Here is an 18,710-nt window from a genome sequence, read left to right on the forward strand (position 1 = left end):
AAAGAATGAAAAATTGGGAATCATCCAAAGTGTTGCTGGAGCTTCATTGCTGAATGGTTAGATAAATTGTGGTTCACCCCAGCTATGAAATAACATGCAGCTCTTAAAAAGAATGAGGCTGTATTTGTATGGACTAACTTGGAAGTTTATCTCTAATATATTAATACATGTCCCAAACATGTTGCTGACTGACTGATGAGTCTTATAAAATGTGTAGCATGATTCCAGAAATGATCCAAGTGCAGGTACTCCAGTAGAAGATTATCTTTAAAAGAATAATATATGCATATTGTGTGTACATGTCTGCACGCATGTGCATACACACACACACACACCGGTCTGGAAGTCTGCACATCAAACTTAATGTTCATCTCCCTGGAAGTGGGATTTTGGTGGGGGCAGTGCACAGAAGGGACCTTACTTTTTTTTTTTGGACAGAGTCTCGCATGTCACCCAGGCTGGAGTGCAGTGGTATGATCTTCGCTCACTGCAAGCTCCACCTCCTGGGTTCACGCCATTCTCCTGCCTCAGCCTCCCAAGTAGCTGGCACTACAGGCACCTGCCACCATGCCCGGCTAATTTTTTTTTTTTAGTAGAGACGGGGTTTCACCATGTTAGCCAGAATGGTCTCGATCTCCTGACCTCGTGATCCGCCCGCCTCGGCCTCCCAAAGTGCTGGGATTACAGGTGTGAGCCACTGCACCCGGCCAGGACCCTACATTTTTCACTTTACACACTTTTATTCTTTTTTTTTCAGATGGAGTTTCATTCTTGTTGCCCAGGCTGGAGTGCGATGGCACGATCTTGGCTCACTGCAACCTCCACCTTCCGGGTTCAAGCAATTCTCCTGCCTCAGCCTCCCAAGCAGCTGGGATTACAGGCATGCGCCACCACGCCCGGCTAATTTTGTATTTTTAGTAGAGACGGGGTTTCATCATGTTGGTCAGGCTGGTCTCAAAATCCCGACCTCAGGTGATCCACCTGCCTCAGCCTCCCAAAGTGCTAGGATTACAGGCGTGAGCCAACGCGCCCGGCCCACTTTTATTCTTTAAAATGTTTTTGATAGAGTGTATTGTTTCTATGGTTTAAAAAACTGAAATGCATATGTAGCAAAGTTTTTTGGTTTTGTGGGTTTTGTTTTTTCTCTATTAAGTAAAACCCAGTAGGGGCCAGGATGTGGTGAAAAGAGAATTGCACACTGCACTGGGGGTTGTGTCAACTGGTATGACCAGCACAGAGGGCATGCCGGCTGCAGGATGAACAAAACCCCAACTCACTGCACACACCCAGCACTCTGCTTCTGAGAATTCCTCTTCAAGGTATGTTACAGAAAGAGACTCAAAGATCCATGAACAAGCACACTCATCACTGCATGATTTCGTAAAGATGATAAACCTCATGAGAAACCCAAGTATCCAATTCAGGGCTTTCCTCAGGGCTCTGATAGGTAAATTACATTTTGTGCCTGTGATGGGTATAAGAAAAACACGAAAATAATCATGTTTCTGAGGAATCTTTAAGGATATGGAGGAATACGCTGATATTCAATGTTAAAAACCAGACTAGAAAACTGTATATATATAAAATAATCCTAGTTTATCTTATAAAAACTAATATTGTCACCGGACACGGTGGCTCACGCCTGTAATCCCAGCACTTTGGGAGGCTGAGGCAGGCGGATCACCTGAGGTCAGGAGTTCGAGACAAAAACCAACATGGAAAAATCTCCTCTCTACTAAAAATACAAAATTAGCCAGGCGTGGTGGCACATGCCTGTAATCCCAGCTGCTCAGGAGGCTGATGCAAGAGAATCGCTTGAACCCAGGAGGCAGAGGTTGTGGAGAGCTAAGATCGTGCCATTGCACTCCAGCCTGGGCAACAAGAGCGAAACTCCATCTCAAAAAAAAAAAAAAAAGAAAAACTAATATTTACTGAGAACTTACCATATGCATAGCACTGTGCAAAGAAACTTATGCATATCATCTGCATATCTATTCCTACACACATCGTTTATATCTATGACCCTTTAAGGCAGGGAAAATTATGACTCCCATTTTACAGATAAGGAAGCTTAACTTAAGAAAGACTAAGTAATGCACAGAAGGTCACCCAGCTGTGCTCTTTCCCACTATCTGATCCGACTTTTCTGCAGACAAAAAAAGACTTGGAGGGAAGCCCACGGAGAGTGGTGGTTTATTCTGGCAGGATTAGGAAGGACTTTAATTCTCCTTTTTGTGGGTCTTATTCCAAATTGTGTACAGGACTCTAGCTACTCTCGTGTGTGTGTGTGTGTGTGTGTGTGTGTTTTCTGATTACCAAAGTCATGTTGCTTATTAAAAACTCATTATTTTTCAGATTAAAAACTATAATACTGACAACTAAACATTTACGGCTTTGCTGTGTATAGCTCCAAATTTATTTATATTAAAATTATATATATATATATATATATATATATATATTTTTTTTTTTTTTTTTTTTTTGAGACGGAGTCTCGCTCTGTCGCCCAGGCTGGAGTGCAGTGGCGCAATCTTGGCTCACTGCAAGCTCCGCCTCCCAGGTTCACGCCATTCTCCTGCCTCAGCCTCCCGAGTAGCTGGGACTACAGGCGCCCGCCACCATGCCTGGCTAATTTTTTTGTATTTTTAGTAGAGATGGGATTTCACCGTGTTGGCCAGGATGGTCTTGATCTCCTGACCTCGTGATCCGCCCGCCTCGGCCTCCCAAAGTGCTGGGATTACAGGCGTGAGCCACTGCACCCGGCCGGTTATTTTTATTTTCTTCCGTTTTTTAGGAACCTAGAGACGCGTGCCCATTTGATAAGGGCTTCGTCTTCTGGTTTGACCCCCCACCTTCGGCCTTCACTGACTCTCCTCCTCGCAACACACTGCACTGTCTTCCTGACACCCTCCACGCACTCACTGCCAACCCAGCCCTTTGTTCTTGCTTCCCATACCTCAAGCTTCTGCCTCACTTACTTCCCCTCTGCTGGGCCTGTGTGATTCTCATAGGCTGGGCAGAGTACGTAGACCGCAATTTTTTTTTCTGGCCGGTCCAAATCCTCCCCTCCTCTGAAAAAACCATCTCCCCACCCACCACACTGCCTCACTGCAGGGGCGAGGGCTACTTCCGTGTTGTCACGTGACCCCACCCTCCGTGCCAGAGACTGAAGACAAGCCGGGCCTGTGGGAGACCCCCTCCTGCCTGGGCCTCACTGATTGGTCCAAGGATTACTATCTGGGCCAAATGGGGCCAGTCAGAGCCCTCCCCTGGGATTATTGATGCCAAAGCCTCCAATGGTGAGTTCGGGTTCAGGCAGCAGCAGATGATGCTGGGAAAGGTGAAACTAGATGGTATCCTGAGCTTGGTGGAGAGGGTTGGTCTGGGAGCCGAACCTACATGCACAGAAAGCCAAGGGCCAGGGATGCGGTCCTGGCAGCGTTTATGTTCCAGGTTTCAACTAACTTTAAGGCCCACCCAGCTGTATTTCTTCTCCAATTTGGCTCCATGATGTACACATTTTCCTCTCTGCCTTAACTCTTAGGAAGTGGGTTTTTATCATTTGCCACTAAGAGAGGCGACAAGAGGGTAGTGGTTAAGCACGTAGGCTCTGGACCCAGCTGCCTTGGTTTGAACCCCAGTTGTTCCTCTTATCAGCAATGTGACCTTGGATAAGTCAGTCTTGCTAGGTCCCAAATCCGTCCTGCAAGATGTTATCAGTGGCTTTTGAGAATGGAATGAGTTAACACATATCAGATGCTGGCTCAGTGCATGGTAGCTCTAGTGAAAGAACCAGGCCCCCAGCCTGCTGGTAGCAGGAAATAGCAATGCTGGGCTGGGTGAAGGCAGGAGTGAGAGATGGGCAGTTGGCTTCCTGACTGGTCCACCCGCCAAGTCTCCAGCACATTGGGCGGGGCATGGGGGTTGGGAGTTGGGGATGCTGAAGTAACTAACCATAGGCTAAAGTGGTGGTCATGCTGGAAGTGACTGTTTATTGAGCACCAACTATGTGTTGTTTGTTTTTTTGTTTTTGTTTTTGTTTTTGTTTTCGTGAAACAGAGTCTTACTCTGTTGCCCAGACCGGAGTGCAGTGGTGCAATCTCAGCTCACTGCAAACTCTGCCTCCTGGGTTCAAGCAATTCTCCTGTCTCAGCCTCCCGAGTAGCTGGGAATACAGGCGTGTGCCACCACGCCCAGCTAATTTTTGTATTTTTAGTAGAGACTGGGGTTTTGCCATGTTGGCCAGGCTGATCTTGAACTCCTGACCTCAGGTGATCCACCCACCTCGGCCTCCCAAAGTGCTGGGATTACAGGCGTGAGCCACCATGCCTGGCCGAAAATCATTACTTTAAAAAATGCATTGTAGCCGTATCATTTGGCGATGCAGAAGTACACATGAGAAGAGCTCAAAGCGCTTGTCTCTGCAGGTGGATGGCAAAAGGAGACACGTGAGGGGATGACACATGTATGTGTTATTTTGGTTAAAAAAATAAAAACATTAAAAATACAAAGAGGAGACATTTAAAGAAGAAGGTTTTGAGCCGGGCGTGGTGGTTCACACCTGTAATCCCAGCACTTTGGGAGGCCGAGGCGGGTGATTCACTTGTGGTCAGGAACTCGAGACCAGCCTGGCCAACATGGGGAAACCCGGTCTCTACTAAAAATACAAAAATTAGCCAGGTGTGGTGGCGGGTGCCTGTAGTCCCAGCAACTCAGGAGGCTGAGGCAGGAGAATCACTTGAACTGAGGAGGTGGAGGTTGCAGTGAGCCGAGATTTCGCCACTGCACTCCAGCCTGGATAACAGAGTGAGACTCTGTCCAAAAACAACAACAAAAAAAGAAGGTTTTGATATATGTGCTTAATGTCCTACTGTTTTCCCTCTGGGGATGGAGCTGGGTCATCCCTCCATCCATCACTCTCATTTGAATTCTCTTGATTAGAAAGAAGCTGGCCAGGCACAGTGGTGCGCACCTGTAATCCCAGCATTTTGGGAGGCCAAGGTGGGCAGATCACTTGAGATCAGGAGTTCGAGACCAGCTTGGCCAACATGGTGAAACCTCATCTCTACTAAAAGTACAAAAAGTAGCCAGGCATGGTGGCAGGTGCCTGTGATCCCAGCTACTTGGGAGGCTGAAACACAAGAATCACTTGAACCTGGGAGGTGGAGGTTGCAGTGAGCCAAGAACGCACCACTGCACTCCAGCCTGGGTGACAGGGCAAGACTGCCTCAAAAAAATAAAATAAAATAAAATAATTGAAAAAAGCACAGAATCAAGAGCAGGAAGGGGAGAACTGCTGACATGCCAAGAGGGCGTAGGCATGAGGACCCCACACCCCCATGAGGTCCACACTCCCACTGGCCTGCAGAGGCCAGGCCAACACCCCCAGGCAGACACCCTGTGGCTCCACCTTTCCCACCCTGAGCCCCTTACCCAGCCTGATGTCTCCCTCGAGGGTCATCAGCACGTTGCCAGCTTTCAGATCTCGGTGGATGATCCTCTTGCTGTGCAGGAAGTTGAGGGCTTCTAGCATCTGGCGGCAAACCACCTGTATCTGGGGCTCCGTGAGGCCTCTGTCCAGCTCTGGAAATGGAGGAGAACGGCTGTCAATTCAGTAAGCCCTCGACACAGGAAACTGAAATGTCAGGCCCACGCCAGGGAGAAATATAAAAGCCACCAATATTAGGCCAGGCATGGTGGCTCACGCCTGTAATCCCAGCACTTTGAGAGGCCGAGGCAGGTGGATTACGAGGTCAGGGGTTCAAGGCCAGCCTAGCCAAGATGTTGAAATCCCGCCTCTACTAAAAATACAAAAATTAGCTGGGCACGGTGGCAGGCAGCTGTAATCCCAGCTACTCAGGAGGTTGAGGCAGGATAATTGCTTGAACCCGGGCAGCGGAGGTTGCAGTGAGCTGAGATCGTACCACTGCACTCCAGCCTGTGCGACAGTGATACTCCATCTCAAAAAAAAAAAAAAAAAAAGCCACCAATATTAAGGAGTGCTCACCGTGTACTGGATTCATTTCTAAGCACATCATGTGCACTGACCCATTTTGTCTTCATAACAGTCCTATGAAGCAGGCACAATTATTGTCCCTATTTTACAGATGAGGAAATTGAGGCTTGGAAAGGTTAAGCCACTCGCTCAAGGTCATGCAGGTGGGAAGACACAGATCTGAGATTCAAACCAGGGTCTGGCTTTAGAGTTCAGGTTTGTAAACATAAGCCCGACTGAGACATAGAGATCTGTTGTGTCTGCAGACACTGAGAGGGCACTTACTATGTGTCTGGCTCTGTGCTTGGAGCAGGAAGGCAGATGGGACATGGAAACGGTGAGTGACACTTGGAACAGAGTGAGGTGCAGGCATGTGGGATGTCAGAATGGGCAGGAACCCCTTATAGCAGGGGGAACTGGAAGGCTGCCCAGAGGAAATGACATTTGGGCTATGTCTTAAAGGAAGAGAATAGGTGGGGCGAGGGCACTCTAGATCAAGGAGCCAGCAGAGGCAACAGCTGACATGAGCTGGTGTCTCCAAAATGTCCACTGGGGCCGGACGCAGCACTTTGGGAAGCAGAGGCGGGGGGGATCACGAGGTCAGGAGTTCAAGACCATCCTGGCCAACATGATGAAACCTTGTCTCTACTAAAAATACAAAAACTAGCTGGGCGTGGTGGTGCGCGCATGTGATCACAGCTACTCAGGAGGCTGAGGCAGGAGAATCGCTTGACCCCAGGAGGCAGAGGTTGCAGTGAGTCGAGATCGCGCCACTGCATTCCAGCCTGGGTGACAGAGCGAGACTCAGTCTCAAAAAAAAAAAAAAAAAAAGTGTCCACTGGGGAGACCCTCTCTTGGGTGACCCATTTTCTCAGCATGAGGAAGCTTTTTCTCTCTCTCTTCTTTTTTGCCTATTAAACTTTCCACTGGCTGTTGGTGGTGGCACCAGGGGATGCGGATGCGGAAGGGCCAGAGAGGCCGGAGGGCTGGTTGCCAAGAGCCTTTTGTTCTTTGTGGGGAGACACAGCGCCCACGTGCGCACGCTGCAGACCGCTCAGTGTCCACCGAGAGACGGCCAGGGCCCTTCTTCCCTGAGGTTCACAGGTTGAGTAGGTCTGAGCAGGCAGGGAGCGGGAAGGTGGGCAGCAGGAAGAATATTCCTGGAAAGGGGAACAGACTTGTGTGGTGGGAGGGGGCAAATGAAGGGAAAGTGACTCGAGGTGAGAGGTCAGCAGGCCTTGACTCTGCAGGACCTTTGGGCCATGCTGTGGAGGCTGCATTGTATTTGAAATGCAGTGGGCAGTCCATGAGAAGTTCTGAGTGGGCCAGACACAGTCTGATTTTTGCATTAAAAAAAAATTCCCATGGCTGAGAGCAGTGGCTCAATGCCTGTAGTGCCAGCTACTTAGGATGCAAAGGTTGGAGAATCACTTGAGGCCAGGAGTTCAAGGCCAGCCTGGGCCACATAGCGAGACCCAGCTATGCTTGTAACATTTATTATATTATAAACAAAATAGGCCAGGCGCGGTGGCTCATGCCTGTAATCCCAGCATTTTGGGAGGCCGAGGTGGGAGGATCACGAGGTCAGGAGATCGAGACCATCCTGGCTAACACGGTGAAACCCCATCTCTACTAAAAATACAAAAAATTAGCCAGGCGTGGTGGCGGGCGCCTGTAGTCCCAGCTACTCGGGAGGCTGAGGCAGGAGAATGGCATGAACCCAGGAGGCAGAGCTTGCAGTGAGCGGAGATCGCGCCACTGCACTCCATCCTGGGCGACAGAGCGAGACTCCATCTCAAAAAATAAATAGATAAATAAATAAATAAATAATAAACAAAATAAAATAAGCAAATAATTCCCTCTAGCGCAGCAAAGAGCTTGCTGGGCAGCAGGGGCAGGGGCTCAGCTGGAGGTCATCACAGTGGTCCAGATAGGCACCAAAGCAGAGAGGAGGAAAGCTGCTCAATGGACGGATTAGGGAGGTGGAGCTGGTAGAATGTGGAGGCGGTGGGAGGAAGGGAGTGAGAAGATTCCAAGGTGACAGCCTTGTGCTCTGCATCCCACAGGACTGTCCTGATTGAGTCAATGTTGCTACCCAAGACCCCTGTGACCAGGGGAGCCACCTCCCTTGGCCTGCCAGGCTCCCAGGCTGTCGGCTTCTAAGCCTGGTCACCAAAGGGCACTGCTCCGAGTCTTCCCTCTGCCTACAACAGCACTGCTGTGTCTGGCTTGCCCAGTGGTGCCTGGACAGGAATCCACAAGGCTCAGCTCTCCCAGCCAGGCCCTCAGGAGTGGTATAATAGACATGCCAGCCAGGAATGCAGGTACCAACTGCCCTGCTCTGGGAAGCCAGGCCCCAGGCCAGGGCTCCTGGACCAGGGACCCTTCTCTCTGGAGTCCGCAAGCTGCCTGCCCCCTGTCCCTGTGGCCTCATCCTGAACCTCTGTGTCTCCAGCCAGGGGCCAGGATCAGAGCCTGCATGGGCTTCAGGACCACACAGACCGAGGCCGTACCCAGGTGCTGCCTCTCACTAGCTGTGTGGTTACTGGCAAGTCGCCCAAGCTCTCTGGCCCTTCATTTCCTGGTCTGTGAAATGGGATGATTATAATCGACATAGGCAGGGCTCCAGCCATCAGCCATGTTCAGTTCTCAGTGTGGAAAATAGGCAATAAAGGGAGATTATTGCTATGTTGGTTCTAAGATGAGTCCAGGGCTGGAATATGTGCCGCAATTTTTTTAATGGCAAAAATGTGTCTTGCTCATGTCTAATTTACTGATATAAATGAAATAGGAATGACGAAAATACTAATGATGATGATGAAGATAATTATGATCTAATCACCACCATTTTTGGAGCCCTTATAATGTGCCAGGCATGAGGATAAGGACACGGTGCCTACTGCCATTTAATCCTCACAGTAACCCAGTGAGGTGGGAAGGAGACACTCTTTAATTTTGTTTTTTGTTGTTGTTGTTGGGTTTCTTTCCTTTTTTTTTTTTTTTTTTTTTTTTTTGAGATGGAGTCTTGCTCTCTTGCCCAGGCTGGAGTGCAATGGTGTGGTCTCGGCTCACTGCAACCTCCACCTCCTAGGTTCAAGCAATTCTCCTGCCTCAGCCTCCCGAGTAGCTGGGATGACGGGCATGTGCCACAACGCCCGGCTAATTTTTTTGTACTATTAGTAGAGACGGGGTTTCACCATGTTGGCCAAGCTGATCTTGAACTCCTGACCTCAGGTGATCCACCCACCTCGGCCTCCCAAAGTGCTGGGATTATATGCATGAGCCACTGCGCCCAGCCTAATTTTTTGTTTGTTTTTGTTTGTTTGTTTTAGACAGGGTCCCACTCTGTTGCTCAGGCTGGAGGGCAGTGGATCACGGCCCACTGCAGCCTCGATCTCCCAGGCTCATGCAATCTTCCCACCTCAGCCTCCTGAGTAGCTGGAACCACCAGTGTGTGCCACCACACTCAGCTAGTTTATAAAAAAAAATTTTTGGCAGGGCGCGGTGGCTCACGCCTGTAATCCCAGCACTTTGGGAGGCGGAGGTGGGCAGATCACCTGAGGTTAGGAGTTCAAGACCAGCCTGATCAACATGGAGAAACCCCGTCTCTACTAAAAATACAAAATTAGCCGGGCGTGGTTGCACTCCAGCCTGGGCAACAAGAGCAAAACTCTGTCTCAAAATAAATAAATAAATAAATAAATAAATAATTTTTTGTTTTGTGGAGACAGAGTCTTACTACGTTGTCCAAGCTGGCAGTCTTGGACTCCTAGCCACAAGCAATCTCCTACCTTGGTTTCCCAAAGTGTTGAGATTACAGGCATGGGCCACTATGCCTAGCTAATATACTTTTTTTTTTTTTTTTTTTTTTGAGACGAAGTCTCTGTCACCCAGGCTGGAATGCAGTGGCGTGATCTTGGCTCACTGCAACCTCTGCCATCTGGGTTCAAGCGATTCTCCTGCCTCTCAGCCTCCCGAGTAGCTGGGATTACGGGCACCTGCCACTGTACCTGGCTAATTTTTGTATTTTTAGTAGAGATGGGCTTTCACCATCTTGGCCAGGCTGGTCTTCAACTCCTGACCTTGTGATCCACCCGCCGCAGCCTTCCTAAGTGCTGGGATCACAGGTGTGACCAACCATGCCCGGCCTGATACACTTTTTAAAGTCAGGATTATTGAGGTATAATTTACATATATAAAAAATTAACGTATTTAAGGTATACAGTTTTATAAATTTTGATAAACATATTCAGTCATGGAACCCCCATCACAATTTAGATACAAAATCCATCCACCATCCTCCAAGATTCCCCTGTGACCTTTGCAGTAAACTCTTCCCGTTTCCAGTCCCTGTGTAATCACTAATTTGTTTTCTGTGCCTATAGTCTTACCTTTTTCTAAAGTGTCATATAATTGGAATCATACAATATGCAGCCTTTTGAGTCCAATACATTTTTAGAAATAGTTTTCAATTACACAGCAATGCATGAATACCTTCTCCTTATTAAAAAAACTACAACATTGCAAAGTCCCCTTTGATACCACATCTAATTCTAGCCTCTCATCCTTTCCACGATAAGAGGGTGGAGACCCAAGATGTTTGTTTGTTTGTTTGTTTTGTTTTGTTTTGAGATGGAGTCTCGCTCTGTCGCCCAGGCTGGAGTGCAGTGGCACGATCTAGGCTCACTGCAAGCTCCGCCTCCCAGGTTCACGCCATTCTCCTGCCTCAGCCTCCCCAGTAGCTGGGACTACAGGCGCCCGCCGCCATGCTCGGCTAATTTTTTGTATTTTCAGTAGAGACGAGGTTTCACCATGTTAGCCAGGATGGTCTCGATCTCCTGACCTCATGATCCACCCGCCTCGGCCTCCCAAAGTGCTGGGATTACAGGCGTGAGCCACCGTGCCCGGCCAAGACCCAAGATGTTTAACAGCCAGCAAGGCATGGCCAACCATATCTATTCCAATCAGAACAGGCCCTGGGTGTTACATAGAATGGCCCCACAGTGACATACCACGTGGGTATTCTCTCCATCTCACAAAAGGGCCAGTCCTGTGCCCCAAAGCCTCCAAAAAGAGAAACCTGGAATGGACCTCAGGGAATGGACCCCTGGGCCCCAAGCTCAGGCCAGTAATGCTTCCCAGCCATGCGGGGCAAAGGGGAGATGGATGGAGGGGCAGAAACCCCTCTAAGCAGTGCAGGCATCTGCAGGAAGGTCAACCCTAAACAGAGAGCTGCAACGAGGACCTGGCTCTGAACTTGTCAGCTGTCCCCATTTCAGCTTCTCTTCGCACATCATCATTCCCAAAATGTTCCTTTCACTGCTGCCACCAACAGGGGGAAAGCTGCCTAGTGCTGGAGCGGTCAGGACCACGAGGAGAATTGGGACGGGAGCCAGAGCCGGGTTTGTCTGCTGGCTGAGCTGCAGCCTAGGGCACGCCCTAGCTGTGAATGAGGTCGAGGACACAGTACACTTCAATGCCTTTTCCATCTCTGATGCTCCCCTCCAGCTAAGCTCATTCAGTTAAGCTGCATACCAGGGGACACAGAGGGTGCTACCTGGCTTCCATTTTCCCCTTCTTTTTTTAGTATCAGCACATATGGCTACCCAGCTAGAAAACCACATTCCCCAGCCTCCATTCCAGCTGTGTGTGATACGCTACAGCCAATGAGACATAAATCAAGGTGCCATGTGGAGCTTTTCTGAAGTCTCTTTAAAAGAGTCTTCAGTGTGGGGTGGGTGGTTATTCTACCCTGTTGTCTACCCTGCTGCTTGGAATTCAGATGTGATGGCTGGAGCTCCCACACCATCTTGTTGTCAAGGGCAGAAAACCAGCATGAGAATGGGGCTAACACAGAGGACAGTGGGGCCAAGAGTTGGAGAAAGAAATCAAGTCCATATCATAACTCTTTATTATTTTATTTTTTTGAGACAGGGTCTCACTCTGTCACCTGGGCTGAGTGCACTGGCATGATCTTAGCTCAATGCAACCTCTTCTTCCTGGGCTCAAGCGATCCTCCAGCCTCAGCCTCCCCAGTAGCTGGGATTACAGGTGCAAACCACTAACGCCCAGCTAACTTTTGTACTTTTTGTAGAGACGGGGTTTTGCCCTGTTGCCCAGGCTGGTCTCAAACTCCTGAGCTCAAAGTGATCCACCTGCCTCGGCCTCCCAAAGTGCTGGGATTACAGGTGTGAGCTGCTGCACTCCATCTCTTATCATAACTCTTTAAAACTCCTGGAACAAGCTGTGCCTGAAGCTAGCCATCCCTGAAGTCTTCAGTTATTTGTGCAAATAAATTCCACCTCCCACATCCCAGACCTTTCCCCCACCTAAAAAAGTTTGAGTATTCTGGCTCCTCATAACCTAAAGTCTCAATTCATACCAGACTATCACTTTTATACTGTTAGATTCTATCCCCCCAAATGATAATCTTCAAAGGCAGTGCCTGCTGAGAGAAGGCACACCCAAGAGCCATATAACATGTGCCATGTATCCTCCCCCCTACTGTCATCTACCTGGGAACTCCATGGGGCAGTAAGTGGCTCTGTAACGAAGGCTTGTGGGTCCTACATTTCTACAGCCCGGGATGGGGATGGACTACTGTAAATTTCACACATTCCTGAGATGGGTTTGGATCATAATCCTAAAAGAGACCATCTCAAATACCATAATCCCAAATATTGAAATCCCCAAAGATCAAAATACCTAAAGTCTAAAATCCTAAAAATCTCAATCACAGGATAGTTGTATCCTGTGAGGTCAACTCTTATGAACGGTCTCTGTGCAACTGCCCATAATCTCTCCCTGTAATACACTTGGTCATATGTTAAATTTGAAAAAACTAAATGGTCTTTAGTATATATATATATATATATTTTTCCCCCACTATTTTAAATAGCATTACTTTTTGCAATTCCCTATGCTATGTATTTCATCTTCACATCATTTTCAATACTGGAGGTATAAATGGTGTAGAGACTTTGAGAGAGTTCTAATTCCTTTTATGCGTTTGTTGCAAATTTGACTCCCTGAAAGTGTATTATCTCAGCATTGCTGGTGTGTAAGCATTGTGCATGTATGGAAAAATGCTGAAAGTTCCTCAGTAAACATAGGGATGTCCTTTTGGTACATCCGCATTTGTGGAAGATAAACTTTCTCCAGATCCTGGCTCTTTCGGCATCTGCATATGCCCTAGTGACCCATTGAGGGTTTTGATCAATCTCGTCAACAGGCTTTGGTTGTTCATTACAGTATTTCAGACAACAGCTATAAAGCTGTGTGTACACAATCACCAATCCTGGTGATATGCACTTATACATCTCCCTTTTTGACCTATCTCTTTATGGGTACAAGTCATCTGCTCATGACTTTTTTTCATTTTTTTTTTTTGAGATGGAGTCTCACTCTGTCGCCCAGGCTGGAGTGCAGTGGCATCACCTTGGCTCACCGCAACCTCTACCGCCTGGGTTCAAGTGATTCTCCTGCCTCAGCCTCCCAAGTAGCTGGGATTACAGGCGCCTGCCATCACGCCCAGCTAATTTTCATATATTTTGTAGAGATGGGTTTTTGCCATGTTGGCCAGGCTGGTTTCAAACTCGTGGCCTCAGGTGATCCGCCCACCTCGGCCTCCCAAAGTGCTGGGACTACAGGCGTGAGCCACCACACCTAGCCAATCTGCTCATAATTGTTACAGCTGTGCAACCATCTTTGGTATAGCTGTTTATGCTTGCAAAATAGGTATGTTACTACTGCCTATTTGATTGTGTAAAGTGGCCTATGAAGCGCCTTGAAGTTTTTATATTTCTCAAATTCCCCTTTAAAATATAAGTAAATATCAAGAATTTAAAAAAAAATTTTAGAATTATATTTTTGGGATTTTGATCTTTCGGGATAGTACTTGACAGGATTTGAGACTTTAGGCATTTTGCTCTTTTTGGATTTCAACATTCAGGTTTATGGCATTCAAGACTATGTCAGGACTACGGTTGGCTCCCTCCTGAGGTAAACTCAGGGAAAATACCTTGAATGGTGTGACATTATCCTAAGTGCCTCTCCTCTTCTGGGCCATCCCAGAATCCTGGACATGTCACTCAACCTTCCAGGCCTCTCCTCAGCCTCTCTGCACTCACTGCCCTGAAGGGTGGCATGAGCCGGGGATGCTGCAGGACGGGCCATGGTCCATGGTTAGGAGCGGGTCACCCAGACCTGGGTTCACAGCTCTCCTGTGTGATCTGGGTGAGTCCCTTAACCTTTCAAGTGTCAGCCCAATCAAAAATAAAAGTGATACTTGCCTGTAATCCCAGCGCTTTGGGAGGCCGAGGCAGGTGGATCGCCCAAGGTCAGGAGTTTGAGACCAGCCTGGCCAACATGGTGAAACCCCCATCACTACTAACATACAAAAATTAGCTGGGCGTGGTGGTGGGCACCTGTAGTCCCAGCTACTCGGAGGGCTGGGGCAGAAGAATCACCTGAACCCGGGAGGTGGAGGTTACAGTAAGCTGAGATTGCGCCACTGCACTCCAGCCTGGCCAACAGAGTGAGACTGCATCTCAAAAAATAAATAAATAAATAAATAAATAAATAAATAAATAAATAAATAAAATACTCTTCCTGATTTTATACCTGAGGATTAGAGGAGGACCGCATATGGGAACGTGGTTACCACACTCTCTGGCATATAGTGTCTATTCACAAAGGAATGGCCACTATGAACATTTCACTGTGATCATCGTCGTCATTATTGCTCAAGCTTGCCCAGGACACTGAGACCTGACACCGTCCCCACAGAGCATTTACTGAAATGTGTGGGTATCCCCACTTTTCAAAGACCTTCCTCGGGTATCTCGGTTTCACCTCCTGAGAGTGTGTGGGGTCCCGCAAAGAAGGCATCACACCCATCTTAGATCAAGAGGCCTCAAGAGGGAGAGTGGCCAGTTCAAGGACACACGGCTTCTGGAACAGGGAGTGATGGTCTTCCAGCGAATGTCCTGCATTCTCTTCAAGAACCCAACCCCTCCATCTCTACTAAAAATACAAAAACAAGCCGTGCGTGGTGGCACGGACCTGTAATCCCAGGCTACTCAGGAGGCTGAGGCAGGAGAGTCATTTGAACCCGGGAGGCGGAGGCTGCAGTGAGTGAGCTGAGATCGCACCACTGCATTCCAGCCTGGGTAACAGAGCAAGACTCTGTCTCAAAAAGAGAAAGAAAGAAAAAAAGAACCCACACCCTGCTCCCAAAAGCAGACATAGTAGAGAGGTGCTCAAAGAGGTCATGGGAACTGATGGAATGGGAGAGTGGAGGTCCCAGTCCTAGACAGAGCTGTCCAGCAGTCAGGCCTAGGACTCCAAACGAGTCATCTGGTCCCGGCAATGCACAGAATCAAGTAAGACTCACCCAGCATGATGGCGTCCACGGCTCCTCCTGGACAGAACTCAATCATGATCTGCAGAAAACACAGGGCAAAGTGACAATGAGTGGGGCTGCCCAGCCGTCGAGACGGGAACCCCACAGGCCCATTGGGCAGGGTCCACCCGTGCCCAATGCCTGGGTGCGCCTGCTCTCCAGCCCTTCCTCCTCCTGCCTTGGGAGCCCGTCCCCCTCCCCCAGTGGGCCTCAAACCTCACTGGAGGTTCTGACATCCAGAGGAGCCGCTTGGCTGCTTCATTTTCTGAAGAAGGAAAACTAAGTTGCTACGAAGACCTGAAGCTTCAGCAAACAGCCTCTTCAGCCAAGCCCACACCCTCCCTCCTCGTTCCCGCCTATGTGCCTGGTGCCCACCTGCCAGCTGCCCTGTTTCCTATGCTCCACAGCCAAGAACCTCAGGATGCCTTCCCCCGGCCAAGCTGGCCAAGTCCTCTCAGAATCCCAGCACCTGTCTCAGGCTCTCTCCATCTTCCAGAACCCTGGACCTTGCTGGCTCAGAACATCAGGGCCTTGAAGATCAGCTCAGATGGAGAAACTGAGGCCAAAAAAGGGGATGTAACTGACCAAGGCCACAGAGATTGTTCCTGGACTGGAAGCAGAGCTCCAAACCCTCAGGTCATTCATTCATTCATCATATACCTACTCCACACTGACAGGCTGCAGGCCCTGGGAGAACAACCAGGTCTGGGCCCTCAAGGGGCTTCCAGCCTAGTGGAGGGGCAGAAAGGACGATTACAGTAGAAAGGTCCTTCCTGACCTCGTGATCCGCCCGCTGCACTCCAGCCTGGGTAATAGAACAATAGAGGGAGACTCCGTCTCAAAAAAAAAAAAAAAAGAAAAAAAAAAAGAAAGGCTCTTCCAGCCCTGGTTCACTCCCATTCTCACTCTTTCTGGCCCACTCCGGGCTCTTTGCATAGATACTTTTTCTTTTCTTTCTTCTTTCTTTTCTTTTTTTTTTTAGACAGAGTCTCGCTCTTGTCACCCAGGCTAGCGTGCAATGGCGCAATCTTGGCTCCACCTCTGGGGTTCAAGTGATTCTCCTGCCTCAGCCTCCTGAGTAGCTGGGATTAAAGACACCTGCCACCACGCCTGGCTTATGTTTGTGTTTTTAGTAGAGATGGGGTTTCACCATGCTGGCCAGGCTGGTCTCGAACATCTGACCTCAGGTGATCCACCCGCCCTGGCCTCCCAAAGTGCTGGGATTACAGGCGTGAGCCACCCTGCCTGACCTCTTTTTTCTTAAAGTAGGGCTACAGGTGGTTGAGGAAGAGGGATGGCGTCACAAACTTCAGGACAGGCAGAATCACCTCTTAGCTTCCAGCTCCTGGCCCCTGCTTGTTGTGAAGTTCCTTCAACCCAGCTCAGCAGAGGCCCTGGAGAGTGGGGCAGTCAAGAAGACCCACGCTCTCTCTAAACAGGAAAGAAACCCTCAGCCATGGTCTAGCTGGACCAGAGACAGCTCTCCAGCCAGAGGAGGGTGGAGCAGCCTCAGGAATTTGATGAGGTCTCCAGTTTGTGGCTTACCTTCCAGGGGCCTCCTGGCAATGTAAATATGACCCTGAGGTCATGTGGGTCCTATGAGGATGTGGTGATGCGTGGCTTTGGAGCCAGTCACGGCTGGGCTCATGGCCCAGGTCCACCGCTCACTAGTGTGGCCTTGGACAGGTCACTTCAATCCTCTGAGACTGTGTCCTCAGCTGTAAAATGGGGCTGCTGATGCTGTTGCTCTGAACTGGGACCCCACGGCTGGGCTACACTAGGGGTATAAGCTGGGATGCACGAAACCACAGCAGATAAAACAGGGGACTTTAACGTGGGCCAGGGATACTAGAGATACTAGGTTCCAGGGGTAGCAACCATTCCAGGCCCTGCCAGGCTTGCCACATGCTGTGGAGGGCTGTGTGCCATGGCAGAGAGCTGTGGAAGGCGGCACGGCCCACTTCCACACCACTCCCTGCTGAGGAGGAAGGAGGCCTTCTGGGTCACTCTCGTCCTGCCTGGTCATCAACAACGGGCCTGACCTCAGCTTCCCCAAGACTTCTCTCTAACACTACAGTGACCTGTCACCCTTGAATAAAAGTCATCAGAAATGGATCCATGCATGCTGATACCGAACGCCAAGGAAGAGGTACTTCCTCCATCCACTTGTTCATTCATTCATTCGTCCATTCATTTGTTCCCTCTTACCCAACCATCACCTAACCAGCTTGTTCCCAGTGGCAAGGGAACAGACAGAGGTGACTTGGAAACAGGCAATGACCTTTTGAAGCACAGCATATCATTCTGCCTTGTAGTAATTCTCAGCTCCACGAAAGAGGAAGAAAAATTATACTAACTGCTAGAAAAAAAAGAAGCCACAAGAGGTGATGATGGAAAAGAAGCAAAACTCAGTGACCATGCAAGGCCACTTACTAGCTGGGCGACCTGTGAGATGGGGATGATACACCCTAACCCTCATGGGAATGATAAGCTCATCCAGGCCTTGACACGTGCCTGGCCCCAGGTTGGGACTCAGTTATGTGAGCTGTCACTATGATTCTTTCCTTGAGTTCATGGGTCTGTTTTTCTCATTTATTTTTGTTTGGGTTTTTTGAGGCTCTGTGAAAGCCATCCTCTCCCCTCTCACCCAGAAATGTTCCTGTGCCATTCTATTGAATCCTTGCACATCCTGAAGTTCCATCACCAAACCCTGGCTGGGAACCCCTGGTTAGCCTCCCTAACACCTACTATCTGTATGGCCTTGGACAACCGCCAATCCTCTCCGTAAAATGGGCTAATATTACGTGGCTCTAGGATTTACTGTAAGGAACAGATGAGGTGGTACTTATAAAGACCTAGTCCTAGGCTGGGGGCAGTGGCTCACTCTTGTAATCCCAGCATATTGGGAAGATGAGGCAGGCAGATCACCTGAGGTCAGGAGTTCGAGACCAGCCTGGCCAAAATGGCAAAACCCCGTCTCCACTAAAAATACAAAAAGTAGCCAGGCATGGTGGCGGGCGCCTGTAATCCCAGCTACTCGGGAGGCTGAGGCAGGAGAATCACTTGAACCCAGGAGGCGGAGGCTGCGGTGAGCGGAGATCGCACCACGGCATTCCAGTCTGGGTGACAGAGCAAGACTCTGTCTCCAAAAAAAAAAAACCGAAAAACCCAGTCCTAATACACCGTGGATATGTAACAAGGTCAGACACTTCCCGCTTCTCCAACAAGGTGCCAACACAGAGGAAAAGGTTGTAAACCTGGGGTCGAGTCCTGGTGTGCCACTTAATTGACTACGTGACCCTGGATAAGTCA

The 18,710-nt window shown here is 49.1% G+C and overlaps 1 protein-coding gene across 2 annotated transcripts in view; it reads right to left on the reverse strand.

Annotated features, from left to right (window-relative positions):
• Positions 1-18,710, reverse strand: part of STK10 (serine/threonine kinase 10) — a 144,869-nt gene that overhangs the window by 68,435 nt on the left and 57,724 nt on the right. For both annotated transcript variants that reach the window (XR_010157046.1, XM_016954200.4), the window contains exons 3-4: positions 15,390-15,438; positions 5,434-5,583 (exon numbers count right to left, since the gene is read on the reverse strand). Coding sequence is in view for 1 of the 2 variants with exons in the window: in XM_016954200.4 (XP_016809689.3) it covers positions 5,434-5,583; positions 15,390-15,438 (199 nt within the window). In the remaining variant the exon portion in view is untranslated. The remainder of the gene's footprint in view (positions 1-5,433; positions 5,584-15,389; positions 15,439-18,710) is intronic.

Source organism: Pan troglodytes, chromosome 4, assembly GCF_028858775.2.
Source record: "Pan troglodytes isolate AG18354 chromosome 4, NHGRI_mPanTro3-v2.0_pri, whole genome shotgun sequence".
Classification (NCBI taxonomy): Eukaryota; Metazoa; Chordata; class Mammalia; order Primates; family Hominidae; genus Pan; species Pan troglodytes.